At 41.3% G+C, this 20,033-nt stretch overlaps 1 protein-coding gene across 5 annotated transcripts in view; it reads right to left on the bottom strand.

The window, feature by feature from the left end:
- The window catches only part of AEBP2 (AE binding protein 2), a 74,472-nt gene extending 65,302 nt beyond the window's left edge, over positions 1-9,170 (bottom strand). For 2 of the 5 annotated variants that reach the window (XM_082351989.1, XM_082351987.1), the window contains exon 1: positions 8,381-9,158. In XM_082351989.1, coding sequence (XP_082208115.1) covers positions 8,381-9,054 — 674 coding nt within the window. In that variant the 5' untranslated portion in view covers positions 9,055-9,158. Of the gene's footprint in view, positions 1-8,380 lie in introns of all 5 variants that reach the window. The other 3 variants (XM_082351990.1, XM_082351991.1, XM_082351988.1) reach the window with 3 other exon arrangements.
- Positions 9,171-20,033: the final 10,863 nt, after the last annotated feature.

Here is a 20,033-nt window from a genome sequence, read left to right as displayed (position 1 = left end):
CTTTATACTGTTTAGTCCAAAACCCTCACTTTAAAGAAAAAGAGTCAATCTACAGTTCAGAGAAATGAAACGATTTGCCAAATATCCTGCAGGCAGTCTCTAGTAATGCCAGTACTACAATACTGATTATTCTCAATAAAGTACTCTTTCCACATTTTACACATGAGAAATGGGAAAATAAATGACACTGAATTAATTACAGCCCTAGGCCCTTTACATATTCCGTCTCATTTAATCATAACACTAAGATACTTCTTCTAGGGCTTCCCTGGTAGCACAGTGGGTAAGAATCTGTCTGCCAATGCAGGGGACACGGGTTCGAGCCCTGGTCCGGGAAGATCCCACATGCTGCAGAGCAACTAAGCCCGTGCGCCACAACTACTGAGCCTGCGCTCTAGAGCCCACGTGCCACAACTACTGAAGCCCGCGCGCCTAGAGCCCGTGCTCCACAAGAGAAGCCACCACAATGAGAAGCCCGCGCGTCGCAACGAAGAGCAGCCCCCACTCGACGCAACTCAAGAAAGCCCACGTGCAGCAACAAAGACCCAATGCAGCCATAAATAGACAGACAGATACTTCTTCTATTTTAAAGGTAAGGAAACAACTTCTGATAAGTTAAATTATAACGCCAAGTCTTTCTGACTTAGAGGTTCATGCTCTTTCACTACCCAATGTTCCTTTAGCTGTTTTAGTGATAGATGTGTCTAGAAAAATATGGTAAGGTATTGTTCCAGTTATATCCTCAAGAAAAAAACATTTTACTCAGGAATACACTATTTCTCTTATTGATCACTCAGGAAATTCGCTTTTCTTTCCTTTAATTCAGTTTCCCAAGCATGACTTTTTCCCCAACTTCTATCCCAGCTCAAGTCCCTTTATTTCACACCTGTACTACTCCTACTACCTCCTAATTGGTCTCCCAGCTCCCCAGCTTTCCTTCTCTACCTTTGCCACATGTGATTAATTTTCCGGTAACACAAGTTTCATCATTCATTCAAAATGTATTTTAAAATACCTAAAATGATCGTCAAGCACTGTGCCAGGTACTGCAGATAGTGTAATGTTCAAAACAGACGCAGTTCCTATTCTCAAGGAGCTCACATTCTAGGAAGAGAGACGAACAGTAAATAATTACTCAAATTGTGATAAAGGCAATGCAGAACCTGAAGGGCTAGCAATGTGTCCAACAAAGAATCAGGGATAGTTTGCCTGAGAAAATGTTCAAGGTAAGACCTGATCATGACTCTGAGTTACAAAGACAGAAGTTGGGGAGAGGCAAAGAATCCAATTCACAAGCCTATAGACAGAAAGATGGGCACATTTGTGTTGGCATGAAAGGTCACACTTTAGTCATGAATTCTTATTTCCCAGTTCCAATGTGGATCCTCTAATCTAGGCAGAAAGTTTTCTGAATATGCTAGGCTCTTTCCTTCCTATGTTTCATTTAGGCTTCCTAGAAATTTCTTTTCATCACTCAACTAACCCTAAAATCCATAAAAACCCTCTCCCATCAAAACTTTAGTCATCGACTATAATACTCCACAGTTTTAATTTTAATGTACTGTGTCACAAACAAATTTACAGGAAAACTAGAGAACAATGGAATCATCTTTTTAGTCTTCTCTTTAAAAACTATCTGGGGATGCACATTTCTTTCTTATCACTAAACAGGGTTAAATGCTAACCATCAGTAAATCCTCAAAAATGACTTTTAAAAAAAATAAATTTATTTATTTATTTATTTTTGGCTGCATTGGGTCTTCGTTGCTGTGCACAGGTTTTCTCTAGTTGCGGCGAGCAGGGGCTACTCTTCGTTGCGGTGTGCGGGCTTTTCATCACGGTGGCCTCTCTTGTCGCGGAGCACGGGCTCTAGGCGCGCGGGATTCAGGGCTGTGGCACGCAGGCTCAATAGTTGTGGCTCGCAGGCTCTAGAGCGCAGGCTCAGTAGTTGTGGCGCATGGGCTTAGTTGCTCCGCGGCATGTGGGATCTTCCCGGACCAGGAATTGAACCCGTGTGCCCTGCATTGGCAGGCGGATTCTTAACTACTGCGCCACCAGGGAAGCCCAAAAATGATTTTTTAAACATCTAAACATCTACCTGATCTATCCATGCCCAAAATTGTCCATTTAGTTCTAAGGTCAATATCACTATTACTTTCACTAATGTATACTATCAGTCATAAAAATGAACTCAATATGCGGTTAGATAACTGCAACTCCATTACCATTACTAGAAAACATATCCCAAAACCTTTTAGTAACAGATCAGCAGCATTACTTACATATTAAAAACTATTAAAAATAAAAGGTATTAAGAGGCCTTTTAGGTCAACCATGTATGTTAAAGAAAATGATTAAAATGTAGATTTTGTAATGAAATATTTTGGTATAGCGTATCCTTTTGCAAGGTTCTGCAGCACTCATTTACAGATACTTGCCACACATTTAACAGCTGGTACAGTACTTCTGGCATTTCAGATCTTAAACTTCTTCAACAAAAGACCAATGCTAGCTTTACTATTCTCAGCTCTTGTGCACAGTCTGTCTCCCCCACCCATGAGGTCAGGTGCTTTGTTTTAGTCACTGCTGTGTACCCAACACCTAGAATAGTACCTGGCACATAATGGGGGTTCTATGTACATCTGTGGAATAAATACCTATCACATAATACATGCTTAGTAAATTGTGTGCCAAATACTGTGCATGTAATCCCCATAGCTATCTTACAGGATAGGAACTATTACTGTCCCCCTTCTGCAGATAAGAAACCTGTAGTAGTAGAAAGACGTTAAATAACTTAAACGACTGTCCCATGGTCACCCAGCTTCAGTGAGAGCCAGAATTCAAATCCAAACATTCTGACTCATCTTGTACTCTTAACCACTTTTCTCCCTATACTTCTCTCCTTAACTTCAAATTTTCCATGTACCTTTGATAAAATGTTGGGCATTTTTCTACAATAAATGCTTCTAAACAGTGGTTTAAAAAAAAAACCCTCGGGTGACTATCCACTTCAGATTTTCCATCCTTATACTTACTTTCAAAATAAGCTTTTTACAGAAATTTACAATTTCAAAGTTGTCCAATCTTTTAAAAAGTATTTATTATGCACCTCTGGATTGCCTCTAAATTGGTAGTTCTTAACTTAGACCAAACCCTTTTAAGACTCTGAGAAAAACTGCTGACATCTTCTCAGAGAAACGCCCACATAAAATTTTGCATACGACCTCAAAGGCCTTACTAGAGTACACCCCCAGAGAAAAGCTGGCCTTAAACTCACTATATTAAATACAATGATCCAGCCAAAGGCACCAATTCCTGGCCCTCACTTTATAGTCTTCTTTATACAAATTCTACTGTAGGTATTTCAATTTAATTCTAATAATTGAGTACTCACCATACGCGGGTACTGTGCTAGATGCTACAAAGATCTAAATGAGCTAAACTATCCCTGCTCTCAAAACTACCATGCTACAACAAAAAGGATGAAGCAAGCATTCAAGTGCTTTGAACAGCATGGATTCTTCCAAACGGTCCACAGGGCTCCTTAACAGAAGTTCACGTGGACCTTAGAACACCGTCATGGTTAAACCTAACCCTGTCGTCTTGCAGTTGAACTAAGGGTCAAAGATATTACTTAAAATCATAATATAAGTAGCAATGCTAAAATCTGAATTGTGTCCTTTGACTCTTAATTACAGGCTCTTTATACTGCAATATTCTACATCCTTACATAACAAAGCCAGAAACCGAGATGAAAAAATAAAGAAGAAATACAAATACAGTAATTAAAAAGAAAAAAATTAAAATCAAGTTCAGTAAGACCAGGAAAGAATTTGTTGTGGCATTTTGATGGGTTTTGAAAGGTTGTCTCAGTCAACAAAAATCTGAAGCAATTATTGTGTATCACAGTATGAATAAAAAGAAAAATAGGAAAAATGTATCTGCTAAGTGAAGATGTATGAAGAATATGTGAGCAGGTATATTTAGGTCATAAAATCCTTGGCTCTCTTTCTCTCAGATGACTTGCTCTGGGGGAAACTAGTTGCTATGTCATAAGAACACAAAAACAGCCTTATGGAGATACTGACTTGGTGAGTAACTGAGGCCTCCTGCCAAAAGCTACATTAAGTGAGCCGATTTCCAGCCCCAGTCCAGCCTTCAGATGACTGCAGGGCTGGCCAACACTTTCGCTGCAACAGCAGACTCTGAGCCAGAACCACCGAGCTAAGCCTCTCCATTCTTGACTTTCAGAAACCACCATTATGTGACACCAAATGTTTGTTTTAAGTTGCTAAATTTGGGGGATATCTGTTACACAGCAATAAATAGCTAATACAACAGGCAAGGTGTGACATCTCTAACTTTGTCTAGAGTCAATAAAGTTTTGTGCTAGGAATTATGGCAAAACCACACTTTGGAATTAAAAGTTTCAGAGCAATATGCAAGATGGATAAGTGGGAAGCATTTTGTCTTCCTGTATCCCACAATATCCAGTAGAGTCCTTCCTGCACACAGTAAACACCTACGCTTGGTAACAAACTAGCTTACACACAAGATTTCCTAACTGATCCAATGCAATAGTCTCAATGTTTCTTAAAAGTAAAATGACCCCTTAGAATCTCTCCATATAAACTCAATCCTGAAAGTTGTAGTTTTATTGTTGTTTACTTTTTAGCACAGAGCCATACCTTCCTTAACTGAGAATTACAATCCGTAATCAATGAAAACTGAGACCTGTTAGAAGCTCTTCCCTAAATTTAGTCATAATTAAAAGGTAGCTTAAAACAGGGATTCTGGAGAGACTATGAACAGCTGCTTCAGAGTTGAAAAGTGAATGGTGAAAAGCAGTTCCATCATGAAGTATGAGCAAAATCTTACCTCTTATAAAAGTATTTTATTGCCTCAACCCTACAGAGCCTTAATAGATCCTGATGATAACCTCAACATGCAGCCTTCTAATATTAATCTGATTTAAAAATTTAGCCTCCATACTAGAAAAAGATCTTCCTAATCATATTACTGGGAAAGTGAGCAACATAACCCTGTTTTCCCGGTGTCAAAACAATCTTAATTATACCTCAAAGTTCGCAACCCATTAGGTTGGTAATCCAAATTTTAATCCACAGAACAGTAAGGGCCTGTAGTGTTTGCTGATCATTAAGTTTCATACTAAATGCCCTTCCCTATCACCCCAACCTTATGCATGCACTCTTCACCTGACACCTGGATTTACCCAGAAAGGCTGATAAAAGTGGCTTTTTCAAAATAAGTCGTATCTTATATTCTAGATGGGAGGGGGGAACCGTAATAGAGACGAATAACCACAAAACAGAGACTGTTATTATCAATTTGCTTATACAGATAAGCAACTGAAGAGTATTTTCATGTATAATCTGATTCAACAGCTAGAACTAATTTTTACACTAAAATTATTTCAGAGGCATTCTAAAATTCTATTTAAAAGTCAACTTAGCCTCTGAAATTAACTTAAAAGGTGGTAACTTTTTAAAAGGTACTTAAGCTTAGATTCAAAGTAGAATAAAATAAAAGCTAGTTTTTAGTGGCCTCACACAGCTAAATATTCCCCTCAAAGAAAATTCCATTATCTTTATAACCAAACTAAAAGTAAACTACATATTAACTTTAAGGTTTTCTAACTTTACCACAATAAACACACCAATACACTTAGGCTGGTTCTGAATAACCTTCTCCTGGGAAAAACAATGTTTTTGGTACCAAGTGTGATTTAATCATTTTATAAATTAATCACTTTCACAACACTTCGAATACATGTTTTAAACTGACTCCTTGGATCACAAGCTTTAATATCCAAATCTTTAAAGTTAGTTCTTTCTTAAAATGGAGCACTTACAGTTAAAAATATTTAAGATAATTTCAACAACTTATAAAGTATGTTAGATAAACTGAAAAGTATAAACTAATTTCAAAGTGAAAGAAAAACTCAATTGGCATTCTAATAGAGTAAATTCTAATGATAATAAAATCCTTGCAACAGGATGCCTCATGTTTCTAAAAAGCACTTTAAAACCACGATATTCTCCCATCAGTTACAAATATAAAGACTTCCTACCGTGAAATCAATCTATAAAATCCGTAGATTGATGTAATCTGCAGGACAGTTTATAAGAATTATGAATCCTCTGCAAATTTAAAATAACTCTTAAAAAAAACTCAAAGGCAAAAAAAGGGGAGTTTCAAAATTAAGATTATCAAGACCACAACCAGTTTCACTAGTAATATAAGGTTTTTTCATACACGTGATAAATTTATTACCCAGTAATGGTAAAATGATTGCAGTGTTTTGTAGTCTCTAATGTTTAAGCAACAAGAAAAGCAAGTACATTTGGTTATCAGGGTTTAACCTTATTTGGCACCAATATCTTACTCCTTACTCTGAAATATGATGTAAAAATTACATATTCAAGTGAATATCTAATAAAAATGAAGTCAAAACTTCACTTCCTGAAATACTGCTTGGCCAATTACTATCTCCTAAAAGGACTAGTAGACAGATATTAACTAAAAAAAAAAAAACGAAAAAAACCCCCAAATACCTGGCACATACTGCTTGTAGCTATTTAAAGTGAATTATTCTAACTCCTGTGAAGTGGGAATAGCAGAGAACCTTTGTTCAGATCCAGCTCCACCACTTCCATTCTATACTTACTGTTTTGAGTAAGACACTCAACTTGCTTCTTCATCTGTTAAATGGAAGTCAAAATAATACCTATCTTGCGCCAGAGTTGTGAAAATGAAATGATTAAGGCATTTAAATCGTGCAGTGCTAGGGAAGTGTGTTTTATGGGTGTATGTGTATACTAGGTAAATGGAACAACTGTGGTAGATGCTGACTGTATAAATTAATGCCAACTTTCAAATATCTACTGGTACCAAAGAAGGCGTATACAGTAAAATGATAAATGACACATGCTTCATTGTGCAGTTCACATCAATTTTTAATTTTCTTGAAGACATTCTCATTCCTGCCATCCCTGAATAGTTCAGGACAATTTTTCCAAGGTTTGCACTCTCTACTTTATCCCACTCAAGATGTTTCCTTAACTAGACATTAAAGTAAATGTCAAACAGAATTTGATGCTATATTTTCAAAATATTTAGAGCTGTGAATTCCTCATAACACTAAATATAAGCCATTGTGTTCATTTTTATGTTAACAATCGAATTCCTAGAACTTTAGAATACTTTAACTTTTAAATCCAAGTCAATAAAGATGGTTAAAAATTCTACTGCTCATCAAAACATTAGCAGATGGTCAAAATAACTAATATACTTTAGATGCATTATAATACGCATGACACGGTTCTCTCTGTTTAAAAAAGTACATTAAAGACCAATTAGTTAAAATACGAAGTTTTCCAGAGATCAAAAGTAATGATAGTAACAACTGAAACATACCATAACAATAAACTTCTTAATGTCCCGAAAAAATGAAGCGCATTTTTGTCAGTCTCCACATTCTTTCTAAGAAGCTTTAGAAAAATGCTACTAATCCCTTCAGAGATCTCGCCAAAACATGACTTTAAATATTATCATCTAAAATCACGACTCTCACGTTGAAGCATTACTGTATAAAGATTTTAAAACGCATACTAACATGCTGTACCTTATGACTGCATTTTGTTACAATTCCTACTCTCTTCGATTCCGCAAAGTTATTTTAAAGGACACCAATTCATTATTCTTTTACACAACGATTTATACGTTTTTAAAACTTTCTCCCCAATTTGATCACCAACGAAATCGAAGTTACTAAAATCACTTGGGAGACCATGTTAATGACCACACATGAGGAATTCTGGAAGCGCGGATTAAATATAAAAGAATAGTCTTTACTTTTCTAAATAAAGGAAAGTGATGGTTGGGGGTCTCCTCCCTGAACAAGGAAGTTCTGTTACATCCAGGCGAGACCAGCCATGTTGGAAAACACTTGTCAATTACGGTTCTGACAAGTATTCGCGAACACGGCTGGATGAAGCTAACCTTGTGTACCGAGGTGCGTACATCAAGGCCCTCTTCGGCTCCGCCACAGGATCTGGGCCTACTTTGGGGATTGTTTCCGAGTTGGAGCCGTCCTTCGGTCCGTACGGAGTGCAGAGCCGAGGGGAAAGAGGGCGGGGAAAGGAGAGTTGGGGGGAAAAGGGTTTGAGAGTTGGAAGCCGCTATCCGCAGCGAGAGGGGCGCGGCGGCCGGCAGAGGTTTCCGAGTTGAGAGCCGGGGGGAGGGGCCGAGGATTCGGGGAGCAGGGGGATCTCAGCAAAAAGTCCCCTCGGGCCCCTCGGAGGGGCCCAGGAGCGCAAGAGGAGGAAGGGAAGGGGAAACGCTTCAGTGCACTGACCTGTCCTCCGAGTCCATGCGGCTCAGGGGTTCCCCATCCGACGACATCTCCAAGCTGCCTCGCCGGCCCCCGGAGGTCGCGCTGCTTCCGCCTCCCCCGGTCCCGTAGCCCTCATCTCCGCCGCTGGAAACGACGCTGCTGCTGCTGCTACTGCTGCCGCCCCCGCCGCCGCCCTGGCTGCCCCGCGGTCCCTTGGGCTCCTCCAGGCCCTCCTTGCCGTCCCCATCCCCGCTGCTGCTGCTGGCGGCACCGGGGCTCAGCGAGCGCGTCTCGTCGCTGCTGCTCCCGCCGCTGCTGCCCACCAGGCTCTCGGCGCTGCTCTCCTCCTCGCCCCCGCCGCTGCTGCTGCTCTCGTCCTCCTCCTCCTCGTCCTCCTCCTCGTCCTCATCCTCCCCGGCCTGGCTGGCGCTCTCGGGGCTCGGCTCCGACATCGTCTCCGCCTCGCCGCCCCCCACTCCGCCGCCGCCTCCACCGCCCCCACCGCCGCCGCCGCCGTTCAGCAGCAGCGCCGCCACCGCCTCGGCCTCCGCCTCTTCTTCCTCCTCCTCTTCCTCCTCCTCCTCCTCCGGCGGCTCAGCCCGACCCCGCGCCGCCGGGCCGGGGCTGCCGGGGGGCAGAGGGCTCAGGCGGGAGAGCTCCTCCAGGTCGGCCATGTCGGTGATAGCGGCGGCCATGGCGGCGCCTGCTCCTCCTCCTCCTCCTCCTCCTCCCCGCCGCCGCCGCCGCCGCCTCCCTCTCTGGACTCTCGCTCCCGTGCCCCCTCCCGAACGCCCAAAACTCCGCCGACGCCGCTGCAGAGCAGGAGGAGGGCCCGCGAGCTGCGTCAGCCTGCACACGCGCTACGGAGCCCGCGCGGGGACAGGGGCGCGACTGCGCGCACTCACGCGGAGACGGCTGCGCGCCTGCGCGGCGGCACGCGGTGGCGCCTCCACCCCCCACCCCGGCCGCGGATTCCGCACCCCCGCCGGCGCCCCCGCTGGTCCCCGCCCGGCCTCCGCTCCGACCCGCCGAGGACTCAGAGTTTCCGCGGGGCCTTCCCACGCCTTCCCTGCTCGCGCGGCGGGCGGGACACGCGGAACGAAAACCTGAGCGCTAGCCGGCGATTCTAACAGCCCTCCGAGGTCTCAAGATAAAGTCATTCATTCCGGGGGGTGTTTGGGGAGCGTCCCCGGTGCACAGGCGCTAAGCCAAGAATCGAACAAGTCCCTGGGCTTCTGAGAGCTGACAGTCTACGAGGAGAGGCGATTAAAATGAGTAAAAATGAATAATACAGTGCGAGGTACTGAGTCCATACGCGTGACATAGAGCCACAGGTTATCATCTAACCTGCGTTCGAATAACCCGAGGAATGGTTAAATCACAGTCTCAGAGCAAACATGTGTGTTCAAGATCTTCAAACTTTTTAGCTCCTGAGCCCTCTAAAACGATTTTGTACATCCTTATACGGTTTAAAGTGACATCCACATTTTTTCCAGCTTCTTATATTTTATAACTGTAACACTTTTTTAAACGTAGCCATTGAACCCTTAACACCATAGGGATTTAACACCCACCAATATCCACCTTTTAGAATCCGATCTCTTTTATGCTTGGTAAATTTCCATCCTTTATCTTCTGGGACTCATTTACATTTTACATCCTGTCCAGAATTTTATCTTAATAATATATTTTATATTCGAACTGTTTTATTGATCATCTTATATTTCCTTGTAACAAAAATGTGTACAGAAATTGGAATTTAACGGTTGTTTTAAAATCTGTGATCATAACACTCTTGTCTTATTATTTCAACTGATCAAATATATTTCAAAATATTTATAAATAAATATTAAACACAAAAGTAAAATTTTGTTGGCAATGCACCTCACAAAGATGGAATTGAATACTTTTTTTAACCAGATTATCAGTGGATGAGTATTTCTAGAATGAGAACGAGCTGCTTCAATTCTATTCCAAGCTTTCAATTCCATGGATGTAAGCACTGAGAAAACTTGTTCACATAAATAAGTACATGAGAATGAATGGAGTTTTGTTACAGCAATGCAACTCAATTCTTTGAACTCTTTCCAAATTATATGCCCAAAAAGTCACACAAACATCTAACAAGAAAAAAATACTTTTAATGGTCTATCTGCTGACAACACAGACTAGACTCTCTTTCAACTTTGTTGAAAGCAAGTAACTGAAAACCACCTGACTTGTAAAAGGATGTGTTACTCATTCTCATTCACCAGTCAATTGTTCCTTTTTTGGTGTCCTGGAGGTTTCTGCATCCCCGGGGTACAGCACCTTAGGAAGATGTGAGGTGGGGCAGAATTATGCCTTTCTTTTGTAAAATAGGGGAGGGGCAATTGGGATAAGGGAAGCTGGAAAGGAGCCCACATTACCCTCTGACCCCAGGGCACATTTTCAGGCAGATCCTTTTAGGTAAAAGGGAAGTGAGAATCAGAGAACGGATGGATTGCCTTAAAACAGGCTCGGCGCTCATACACATCTTAGAAAGTCTTCATACACCATGAATACCCCAGTATTATGTCTATTGCCTTAGGCCTTTGGACAGCTGTTATACGTTCCATATGTTGCCTCAAGGGAAAGCAAAAATAAAAATAAGAAATAATAGTATGGGGCATTATGGCTTACAGATACCTTCACACACACATACAATGCAAAATGCTAACCGCAAATATGTTAACCTCAAAGCCACTATTTGAGATAGACTAGGAAGGTATTATCTTTCTGTGTTGTCAATTAAGAACTATTAGAGGGACTTTTCTGGCAGTCCACTGTTTAGGACTCCACGCTTCCACTGCAGGGGGCACAGGTTTGATCCCTGGTCTGGGAACCAAGATCCCACATGCCGCGAAGTGAGGCCAAAAAGAAAAAAAAAAGAACTATGAGAGAGTTTAGCTGAAAAGTGTATATTAAGTGTATGTGCCAAGCACTGTATGAAGCCCTAGAGATTTTGGCTGAGTTTGGCTGAGTTATTTAAGGAAAACTTAATGAAGAATGTAGGATTTGACCAGTTGTGTATGTAAGATATACTACATTTAAGTTTAAGTCATTTGAGCTGGATCTTGAAGAGTGAATAGACTAGAATTCTGTGTGAGGGGGAATTCTAGGACTGAGAAGCAATAACACTGGAAAAGCATAACAATTTAATTTGTGACTGTTAATTAACCATGAGAAAACGAAGCTAAAAAGCTGAAAAAGAGTTCAAGATGAGATTACAGAAAATCTTGAATAAAAGATTGACTTTGAAAGATGACAGGTATATATACCACAGTGTCTGTGTGTATATATATTTAGAAAAAATATTTTTTAAAGGTGTGCTATGATTAAAGTTATAAGGGTATCTAATGTTATAGATGACATGGAGAAAAGTGTGAAAAGACTGAAAGGTGAATGGAGATTAGACACGTGGAAATGGCAGGTATCAAAGCCACAGATGAATGCTCCGACTGCAGTATTTATACTTGAAGATGAAAACGAGCTGTCTTAGAACTGGCTTTTTGGAGAAAAGTGTGTTTCCCATCAATGGAGAGGTTTCTTGTTGTTTTGTTTATAATTGCAAATATTCTGAAAATTTGAAAGAATTGGATAATAAACACTTGTACACCCGCCTAGATTCATCAATTACTAACATTTTGCCACATTTGCACAGTCTGTGTCCCTCTGTCTCTGTTTCTTTCTCTGTGTCCCCTCCCTCTCCCTCCCCCCTCTCCCTTTCTCGCTCTCCCTCTTGGTTTAGTTGCAGACATCATTACTCTGCATGCATCTCCTGAGAACGAGGCCACTCTCGTACATAACCACAGTGTCACAATGTCATTATCGCATTCAGTGAAGTGTCTGACTAAAGGCAGGACCTCTGGGTGATAGAATTGTTTCAGGTGGCATCAGGTGAGAGGTTGGATGAAATGCAAGCAGTGTGGTCTGCAGACCAGTGCCCATCCACCCCCGTTCGTTACCAGCCTGCAGCTAGATACACGCTGAAATTAGCTTCAGGAAACTTTTATAACAACATGGTAGAGTAATTTTACATCTGCTGAACCTAATAATAAAAAAGGGAGGCTTATTTTTTTTATGTCATCAGTTTATTTTTTATCTTATAATTCTGGTAATTCACTCTTTTTTTAAATTTATTATCTTATTTATTTATTTGGTTGTGCCGGGTCTTATTTGCCGCTCACGGGCTCCTTAGTTGCGGCAGGCGGGCTCCTTAGTTGCAGCATGCATGTGGGATCTAGTTCCCTGACCGGGGATCAAACCCAGGCCCCCTGCATTGGGAGCAGGAGTCTTAACCACTGCGCCACCAGGGAAGTCCCATCTGGTAATTCACTTTTATCGTATTTTTCAAAAGCCTCAGTCCACTGGAAAGTAAAAAACTGGTCCTTCAGTTGAGAATCACTGTTCTATTTCCCTCCTGCCTGCTTGGAGAGCCTGTGACTCTATGCATAATTATAAGTTACCCAATAATACACCATTGCATAAGAGCTATTTGATTAGGAATAGTATTCAAACTCATCAACCACAGTACCAATGGGTCAAATTAGCAACAATAACTGGAATTTTACTGGCGCTTCTACCTACCAAGCCTGCTAACACAGGCAGGTCATTGCCAGTTTTCGGGGAGCCCCTGGGGTGGGGGGGATCTCTGCTCACACCCTGCTCACCCAGTGGCCCCTCCCCCTGCTCTGCTCCTACCAGACACTGCAGGCTCCTCCTACCGGGACCTGTGATACAGACGAAACAGCCAAAGCCATGGTGTAGCCTGAAGAAATGGAGGTCACTGTGTTGACCTCTTTCAGGGGAACCCCGGAGCAGACTGCTTGGCTCAATATCATATATGGTTTTCAATGAAACAGCTCTTTATGGTTTTACTCAGAGCTCTGTCTCTCCTAGGGACCCAGACATGCTTTCATGGGCCTAGACTGGCGATGGATTTGAGTAACAGCTACCCCAAGCTGTATTTATTACTCCCCATCCAATGACTAAGTCTTTCTCATAGGGCTTCTCTGTCTAATTTTCTTTTCCACGAACATGAGTCCTGTTCAAGGAAGCAGTCTCAGCCCCCAGGTCAGCAGGTTTCTTTCAGCCCTGCCTCACCAGTTTGCCAGACATGCCGAGACATGCTTGAACCCCAGCATCAGACCCAGCTTAGATTCAGGCTGAGATTCCTGCTATACTACATGTAAGATACTTCTGAAAAATTCTCTAAAATATGCAGCCGTAGCAGGTTTTGCACCTTTATTTGAGGTTCCTCATTCTGCTTGTTGACACTGCCATGGCGAGCAGAGTCAACAGCAGTGTAATGACCTCATTCTCTGATTGACTTGACATCGAAAGAAAGTACGTGTGAGAAGAGAGAACGTCTTACTGAAAGATGGAATGATAGGATCTTAAAGCTGGAAAAGAACTAGAAATCTGATGAAAGCTTCCCCAATCTACAGATTGTCATCCAACAAAAATACAACCAACTAATTATTACGTTAGTTTGTTTGTTTTTTAAATAGAAGAAGTATCTTACATTTACTGTAGCACTTTCTGGTTTCTAAAGCATTGTAGCATGCCTCATCTCATCAAACTGGAGAGGCTGTGTGGTGCGGTGTTAAAAGCATGAGCTCTGGGGGCTTCCCTGTTAGCGCAGTGGTTAAGAATCCGCCTGCCAATGCAGGGGACACGGGTGCCAGCCCTGGTCTGGGAAGATCTCACATGCCGCGGGACAACTAATCCCGTGGGCCACAACCACTGAGCCTGCGCTCTAGAGCCCATGCTCCGCAGCAAGAGAAGCCACCGCAATGAGAAGCCCACGCACGGCAACAAAGAACCAACACAGCCAAAAATAAATAAAAATAAAATAAATTTATTAAAAAAAAAAAAAAAGCATGAGCTCTGGGGCCAAATTGCCTGGGTTCAAGTCCTGTTTCTTCCCTTTACCCTTGTGACCTTGGGCAACTTACTTCTGTTCTCTGATCTGTAAAAGGAGGTTGATAATAGTATCTCCCTCAGGGTTGTTGTAAAGGTCAAAAGCTGAGTAGCCCTAAGGGGCTCAGAAGAGCACATGTTAGTTACCATCATTATCATCACTATCAGCATCATCTTCTTCATGATTACAGTTTTTGAGTTAAAGTTTCTGTCAGTCAGTAGGACCATTTTAAGACATAACTGCTTTGGCTGGTAACTTTCCACAATAAGGAGATCATAAGCATGTCTGGCATTTTGAATAGTTTCTCATTTTGAATTTAGTAAAATGCTTTTTCTATAAACTAGCAATGAAAGGATAAGCAAAATGTGAGAAGTGAAGAACATAAATACCATGGTTTGGTTTTTTTTTAATGACAACTTAGTTTTCACTCAAATGAATGAACCTTTACATCTTGACCCATCAGTGTCCATTTCCTTCTCTGTGTCTTCAATCCCACCCTCTCTACTGGCTCTTTCTTTTCAGTTCATGAACACGATCAGGTCTTTCCATCCTTGTAAGTATTGATTCCGTTTTCATCTAAACTTCTAAAAATATGAACAAGAGTTGCTTGTTACACTCTCTTACCTCCCATATACTGTCTCTCTACTGCAAAATGATATCCAACCCCACATTTTTGAAAACTACTCTCAGTAAAATCATTAATTGCCAAACCTAGGGGATACTCTTCAGTTCTTACCTTACAACTTTGCTATCACACTACGATGAAAGTAAGTCTCAGGTCAAATTCTGCATTGTGCACTTTGTGGCATATTCTCCTCTTCTCTCTTGATTTCTACGATGCCACACTTATCTATAATAGATTGCCAATACCTTTCATCGTTTCTTCTTGATCTCCTGTTCTTTAAATGTTGGTTCCCAAGTCTATATACTTGGCCAACTCTCTTCTTGTTCTACAGAGTCTTCCTGGTAAATAACATCCAGTCGCCCGATTCTGACCCCTTGATGATGAATCTTGAGAGCCTCCCAGATTCATCCTCCGCATGGCTGGAGAGCACCAATGCCTCCCTACAATAGAGGATCCTTCATTTATACAGCACCAATGTAAAAACTTGTATGTGTGTCTGTCCCCCAGTTTTCCCATGTATTGCCAATTGACTTCAGCCTTTTGGGTCCTTCAGCAACTGTCAGGTACTTTGAGTAAATATCAATTTACTCAAAGTCCATTGATTGGACTAGGCAGAAGTTAAGCATGCCCCCTCTCCCACCCAACATTGAAGTCAGGTGGTAGCTTACAAGGAAAGCAAGCCTTCATCGAAATTCTTCCAAATGTGTAAATTTTTATCTGCAAGTGGGCAAAAAAAGTTATAACCTGCTCATGTAAGGTTAAGGAAATCCTCACTCTCTGTCCTGAAGCATGCCGAAAGCATCTTGTAGGAGAGGCTCACTCTGAGGTGGGTGCAGCAATATCCAAACAGCAGAATCACTCCACCTTCTATTCGGGTCTATCAGTAGATGCCTCCAAGAATTGAATAGAAGATGGACCTAGAGATTATCACGCTAAGTGAAGTAAGCCAGACAGAGAAAGACAAGTATCATATGATATCACTAATATGTGGAATCTTAAAAAAAAAAGATACAAATGAACTGATTTATAAAACAGAAACAGACTGACAGACATAAAAAACAAACTTACAGTTACCAAAGAGGAAAGGGGGGTGGGGAGGGATAAGTTAGAAGTTTGGGATTAGCAGATATAAACTACTATATATAAAATAGATAAACAACAGTGTTTACTGTACAGCACAGGGAACTGTGTTCAGTATCTTGTAATAAACTATAATGGAAAAGAATCTGAAAAAGAATGTATATATATACCTGTGTGTGTGTGTGTGTGTGTGTATATATATATATATATATATATAAAATACATATATATGTAACTGAATCACTTTGCTGTACACCAGAAACTAACACAACACTGTAAATCAACTATAAATAAATAAAAAACAAAATTAAATAAAAAACAAAAGAATAAAGAAAACAATAGACACTATTTTAAAAAATTGAATAGAAGACACTGGGGAGAGGTAGATAACACAGAACCATATAGAATTTAGACTGAGAAGGTAGTAGGTTGCTGGGCTTTCTAGCAACTTATTCACCATATATTGGATCTATTGAATGTCTCCTATGTGTCAAGCGCTGTTCTCAGCACTGGATATAGACCTATGGTGGGTAAAGTCAAGAAAAATTCCTACTTTCATAGAGCTTACTCTCTGGTTAGGTGTTCTTGTACCTCATTCTCACAGAGCGACAGGGCTGTGAAGTCTTTCTAGCCAGCCATATATCTGGGACATCATTTATTTCACCAATGAAAATGTATTCCTAACATCCCTTATGCTAATTAATGAACCTTCTGGTATAAATTTCAATAAAGATCCTTGAAATGCTTAAGTAGCCACCTGGGGAGTATGGATTCCTGATTAGCGCACTTCAGATGGTAACTCACCACCTCTGGAGCGTGAATTCCTAATAGGGTAACTCTAATGATAACTAACCTCCCCTAGAGTGTAGATTAAAGTTAATTTACACACAAGTACATTACACTGTTTATAAGGAAGTATTTTAAAATAAATTATTACAGAGGCAATATGACAACATGGCAGGAAGTATGGTTGCTCAGAACTCCCAAGTTTCACATAGAGATCTTTATTGTTTTTTTCGGCTGTGCCGCAAGGGTTGCAGGATCTTAGTTCCCCGACCAGGGATTGAACCTGGGCCCACGGCAGTGAAAGCACAGAGTCCTAACCACTGGACTGCCAGGGAATTACCCACATAGAGATTTTAAAATCCTGAAGCACACTACCTCCCTAGGACTCCCAGATCCTTCCCAAGATCCAGCAACTACAGGGACAACAGAAGACATCAGGACCCCCCCAGACCCCTCCTACTGTCACATGGTTTCTATCCATTCTGAATGGCGAGTACCCATATCATTCCAATCACTGAATATTTTAAATAGCACTCTTGCTCAAATCTTTAGCCATGAAGAAACTGACAAGACTCTCTGAATCTCAACCCCAAATACCTTGGGGAAGGAATTATAATCTTCCCAGTTGGTCCTGGGATTCACGCCCAAACTGATTGAGATTGGCCAGACCATAGGACCTTTACACTCTCACTGGGTGGGATGATGGGGTTGTTTGCAGATTTTGTGTAGGAATCCAAGACAGGTATACTGGATTGCTCCAGTGTCAGGGCTCTGCCAGGAGGGTAAGTCAAAAGGGCAAAAATCCAAAAGAGTTGAAGATGTAAGCAGGAGAATGGATAATGGAATGTAAGTGGATAGAAAGGGAAATAAAAGCGGGACTTTATTAGATCATTTACAGTATTTTAATTTTATATCAATAAAATATTGAATTTTATTTATATCAGAAAGAGCTATCAATGTACACTCGAAATGCTATAGATTCTGGTCCATGTATATAAATACATATATGTAGGGAATTCCCTGGCACTCCAGTGGTTAGGAGTCTGCGCTTTCACTGTCGAGGGTGAGGGTTCAGTCCCTGGTCGAGATTCCACAAGTCACTAGGTGCAGCCAAAAAAAAAAAAAAAAAAAAAAATACACACACACACACACACACACACACACACACACACACACATATAGTTCCACAGATGACCTGAGAGTGTTAATAACTGCTACTTTGAAGCAATAATATTTTCCATATCTTATTGTGATGTTGTGATTTAACAAGAAACATATACATTTTGGTCGCTGTGCCCTGCTCTTGGCCAGTGCTCCTGAAGTCTTTGCAATTTCCTAAGCAATATACGTGCTAGGAACATCTTCTGTTTTAATATATAGTCTCTGACCTCAGTTCCTGACTCAGAGTTCCTAGACCATTTGGAATTTCCTGGATAATAGTAGCATCTTTTGTTCCAACGAGGCAACTCTTGGTGGACCCCTGGATAAATTCAGGATGGGGGCTGGTCACCAAAAGACCAAGCCCTGATTAGAAGCTTGGAACTTTCAGCCCCATTCCCCTCTTTCAGGGAGGGGAGGGGGGCTAGAGCTTGAGTTGATAATCTATCATGCATATGTGATGAAGCCTCCATAAAAATCCTTGAATTACGAGGTTCAGAAGCTTCCAGGTTCGTGAACCGTGAGGAGAGAAGCTTCTGGGATCGGGACCCTTCTGGTTTGCACTATGTATCTCTTCATCTGGATGTTCTTCTGTATCTGTTATTATATCCTTTATTATATAATAAACTGGTAAATGTAAATGTCTTCTTGATTTCTGTGAGCTATTCTAGCAAATTATTAAACCTGAGGAGGGGGTCATAGGAGTCCTGATTTATAGCGAGTGGCTCAGAAGCACAGGTGACAACTTGGGACTTTCAATTGGAGTCTGAAGTGAGGCAGTCTCGTGGGATTGAGTCCTTAACTTGTAAGCTAACTCCAGGTGATTGTGTCAGAACTGAACTAAATTGTAGGACACCCTACAGGTAGATAGAGTCAGAAGTATTGTGGGTGTGAAAGTAAAGGAAAACACAGTGTGATTTTCTTAGACACTTAACAGTAACAGGGTGGAATTCCCTGGCAGTCCAGTGGTTAGGACTCCACACGTCCACTGCAGGGGTCACAGGTTTGATCCCTGGTCGGGGAACTAAGATCCCACAAGCTGCGTGGCGTGGCCACAAAGAAAAAAAGAAAAAAACAAACCAATAACAGGGTAAATGAAATGCGTCCTTGACATCAACTTCTGAAGAATATGGGGAGATTGGATTTTCAAGGACACCATGGTGTTCATCGGTGTTTACATTATGTCCATTTCATTTCAAAGAAAGGAAAGTCATATTTAGAAGTAGTAGTTGAATAATCAGAATAGGTGGAGTGTATGGTAAGTAAAAGAGAGTCGTGGACCATTGTTGTTTTGTAAAGACAGCTAAAGAGACAACGTGTATCCCAGATTATTTATAACAGCAAAAAGTTCAAAGCTGTGAAATGCAAGTAATGAGCAAATATTGAAAAGCTATTATGTGCAAGTCGTATTCTTGCAAACTAACCTGAGTCAATTTGGGCATGTGCAACTTTTAGGTCCTTTTTATTAGACACAAGCAGCCAAAAAATTTTACTTCAAGTAAAAGCCAAGAATCCAAAGGGAGAATTGGGTCAGGCACCCAGAATCCTCCAGTGTTCCTGGTGAGAGACCCCTTGAAGGATTTAGCCTAGGGCATCATTGCTAAAGGTACAGGCTACAGACCTCTTGGGATATGTACACCCTACTCACACAATGGGAGGGAATACTTTTAGAAAAATCACATATCTTGGGCATTCCCTGGTGGTCCAATGGTTAGGACTTCACGCTTTCACTTTCGAGGGTCCGGGTTCAATCCCTGGTCAGGGAACTAAGATCCCTCAAGCTGCGCGGTGAGGCGAAAAAAAAAAAAAAAAAATCACATATCTTGAATATCTTTCATTTGGCCAGAAGAAAAAAATCTAATTTCCAACATTAATCCTGTTGTTCCATAGGCCATTGTTTTTACCAGTAAATCCCATTTCTCATGTTTGGTTGGCAAATTATAAAGTGTCATGGTTGGTCAAGCTACTGGTAACAGAAGCATTTGCAAAAGCTGCCTCTGAAAGCAAGAAAACCATCACCCCTGGACTGCGTGTTATTTTTTTTTCTTTAGCTTTTCATTATAAACATTTTTTTATACATA

Source organism: Balaenoptera borealis, assembly GCF_965194805.1.
Source record: "Balaenoptera borealis genome assembly, chromosome: 13".
Taxonomy (NCBI): domain Eukaryota; kingdom Metazoa; phylum Chordata; class Mammalia; order Artiodactyla; family Balaenopteridae; genus Balaenoptera; species Balaenoptera borealis.
This window is presented reverse-complemented; position numbering and strand designations above follow the sequence as displayed.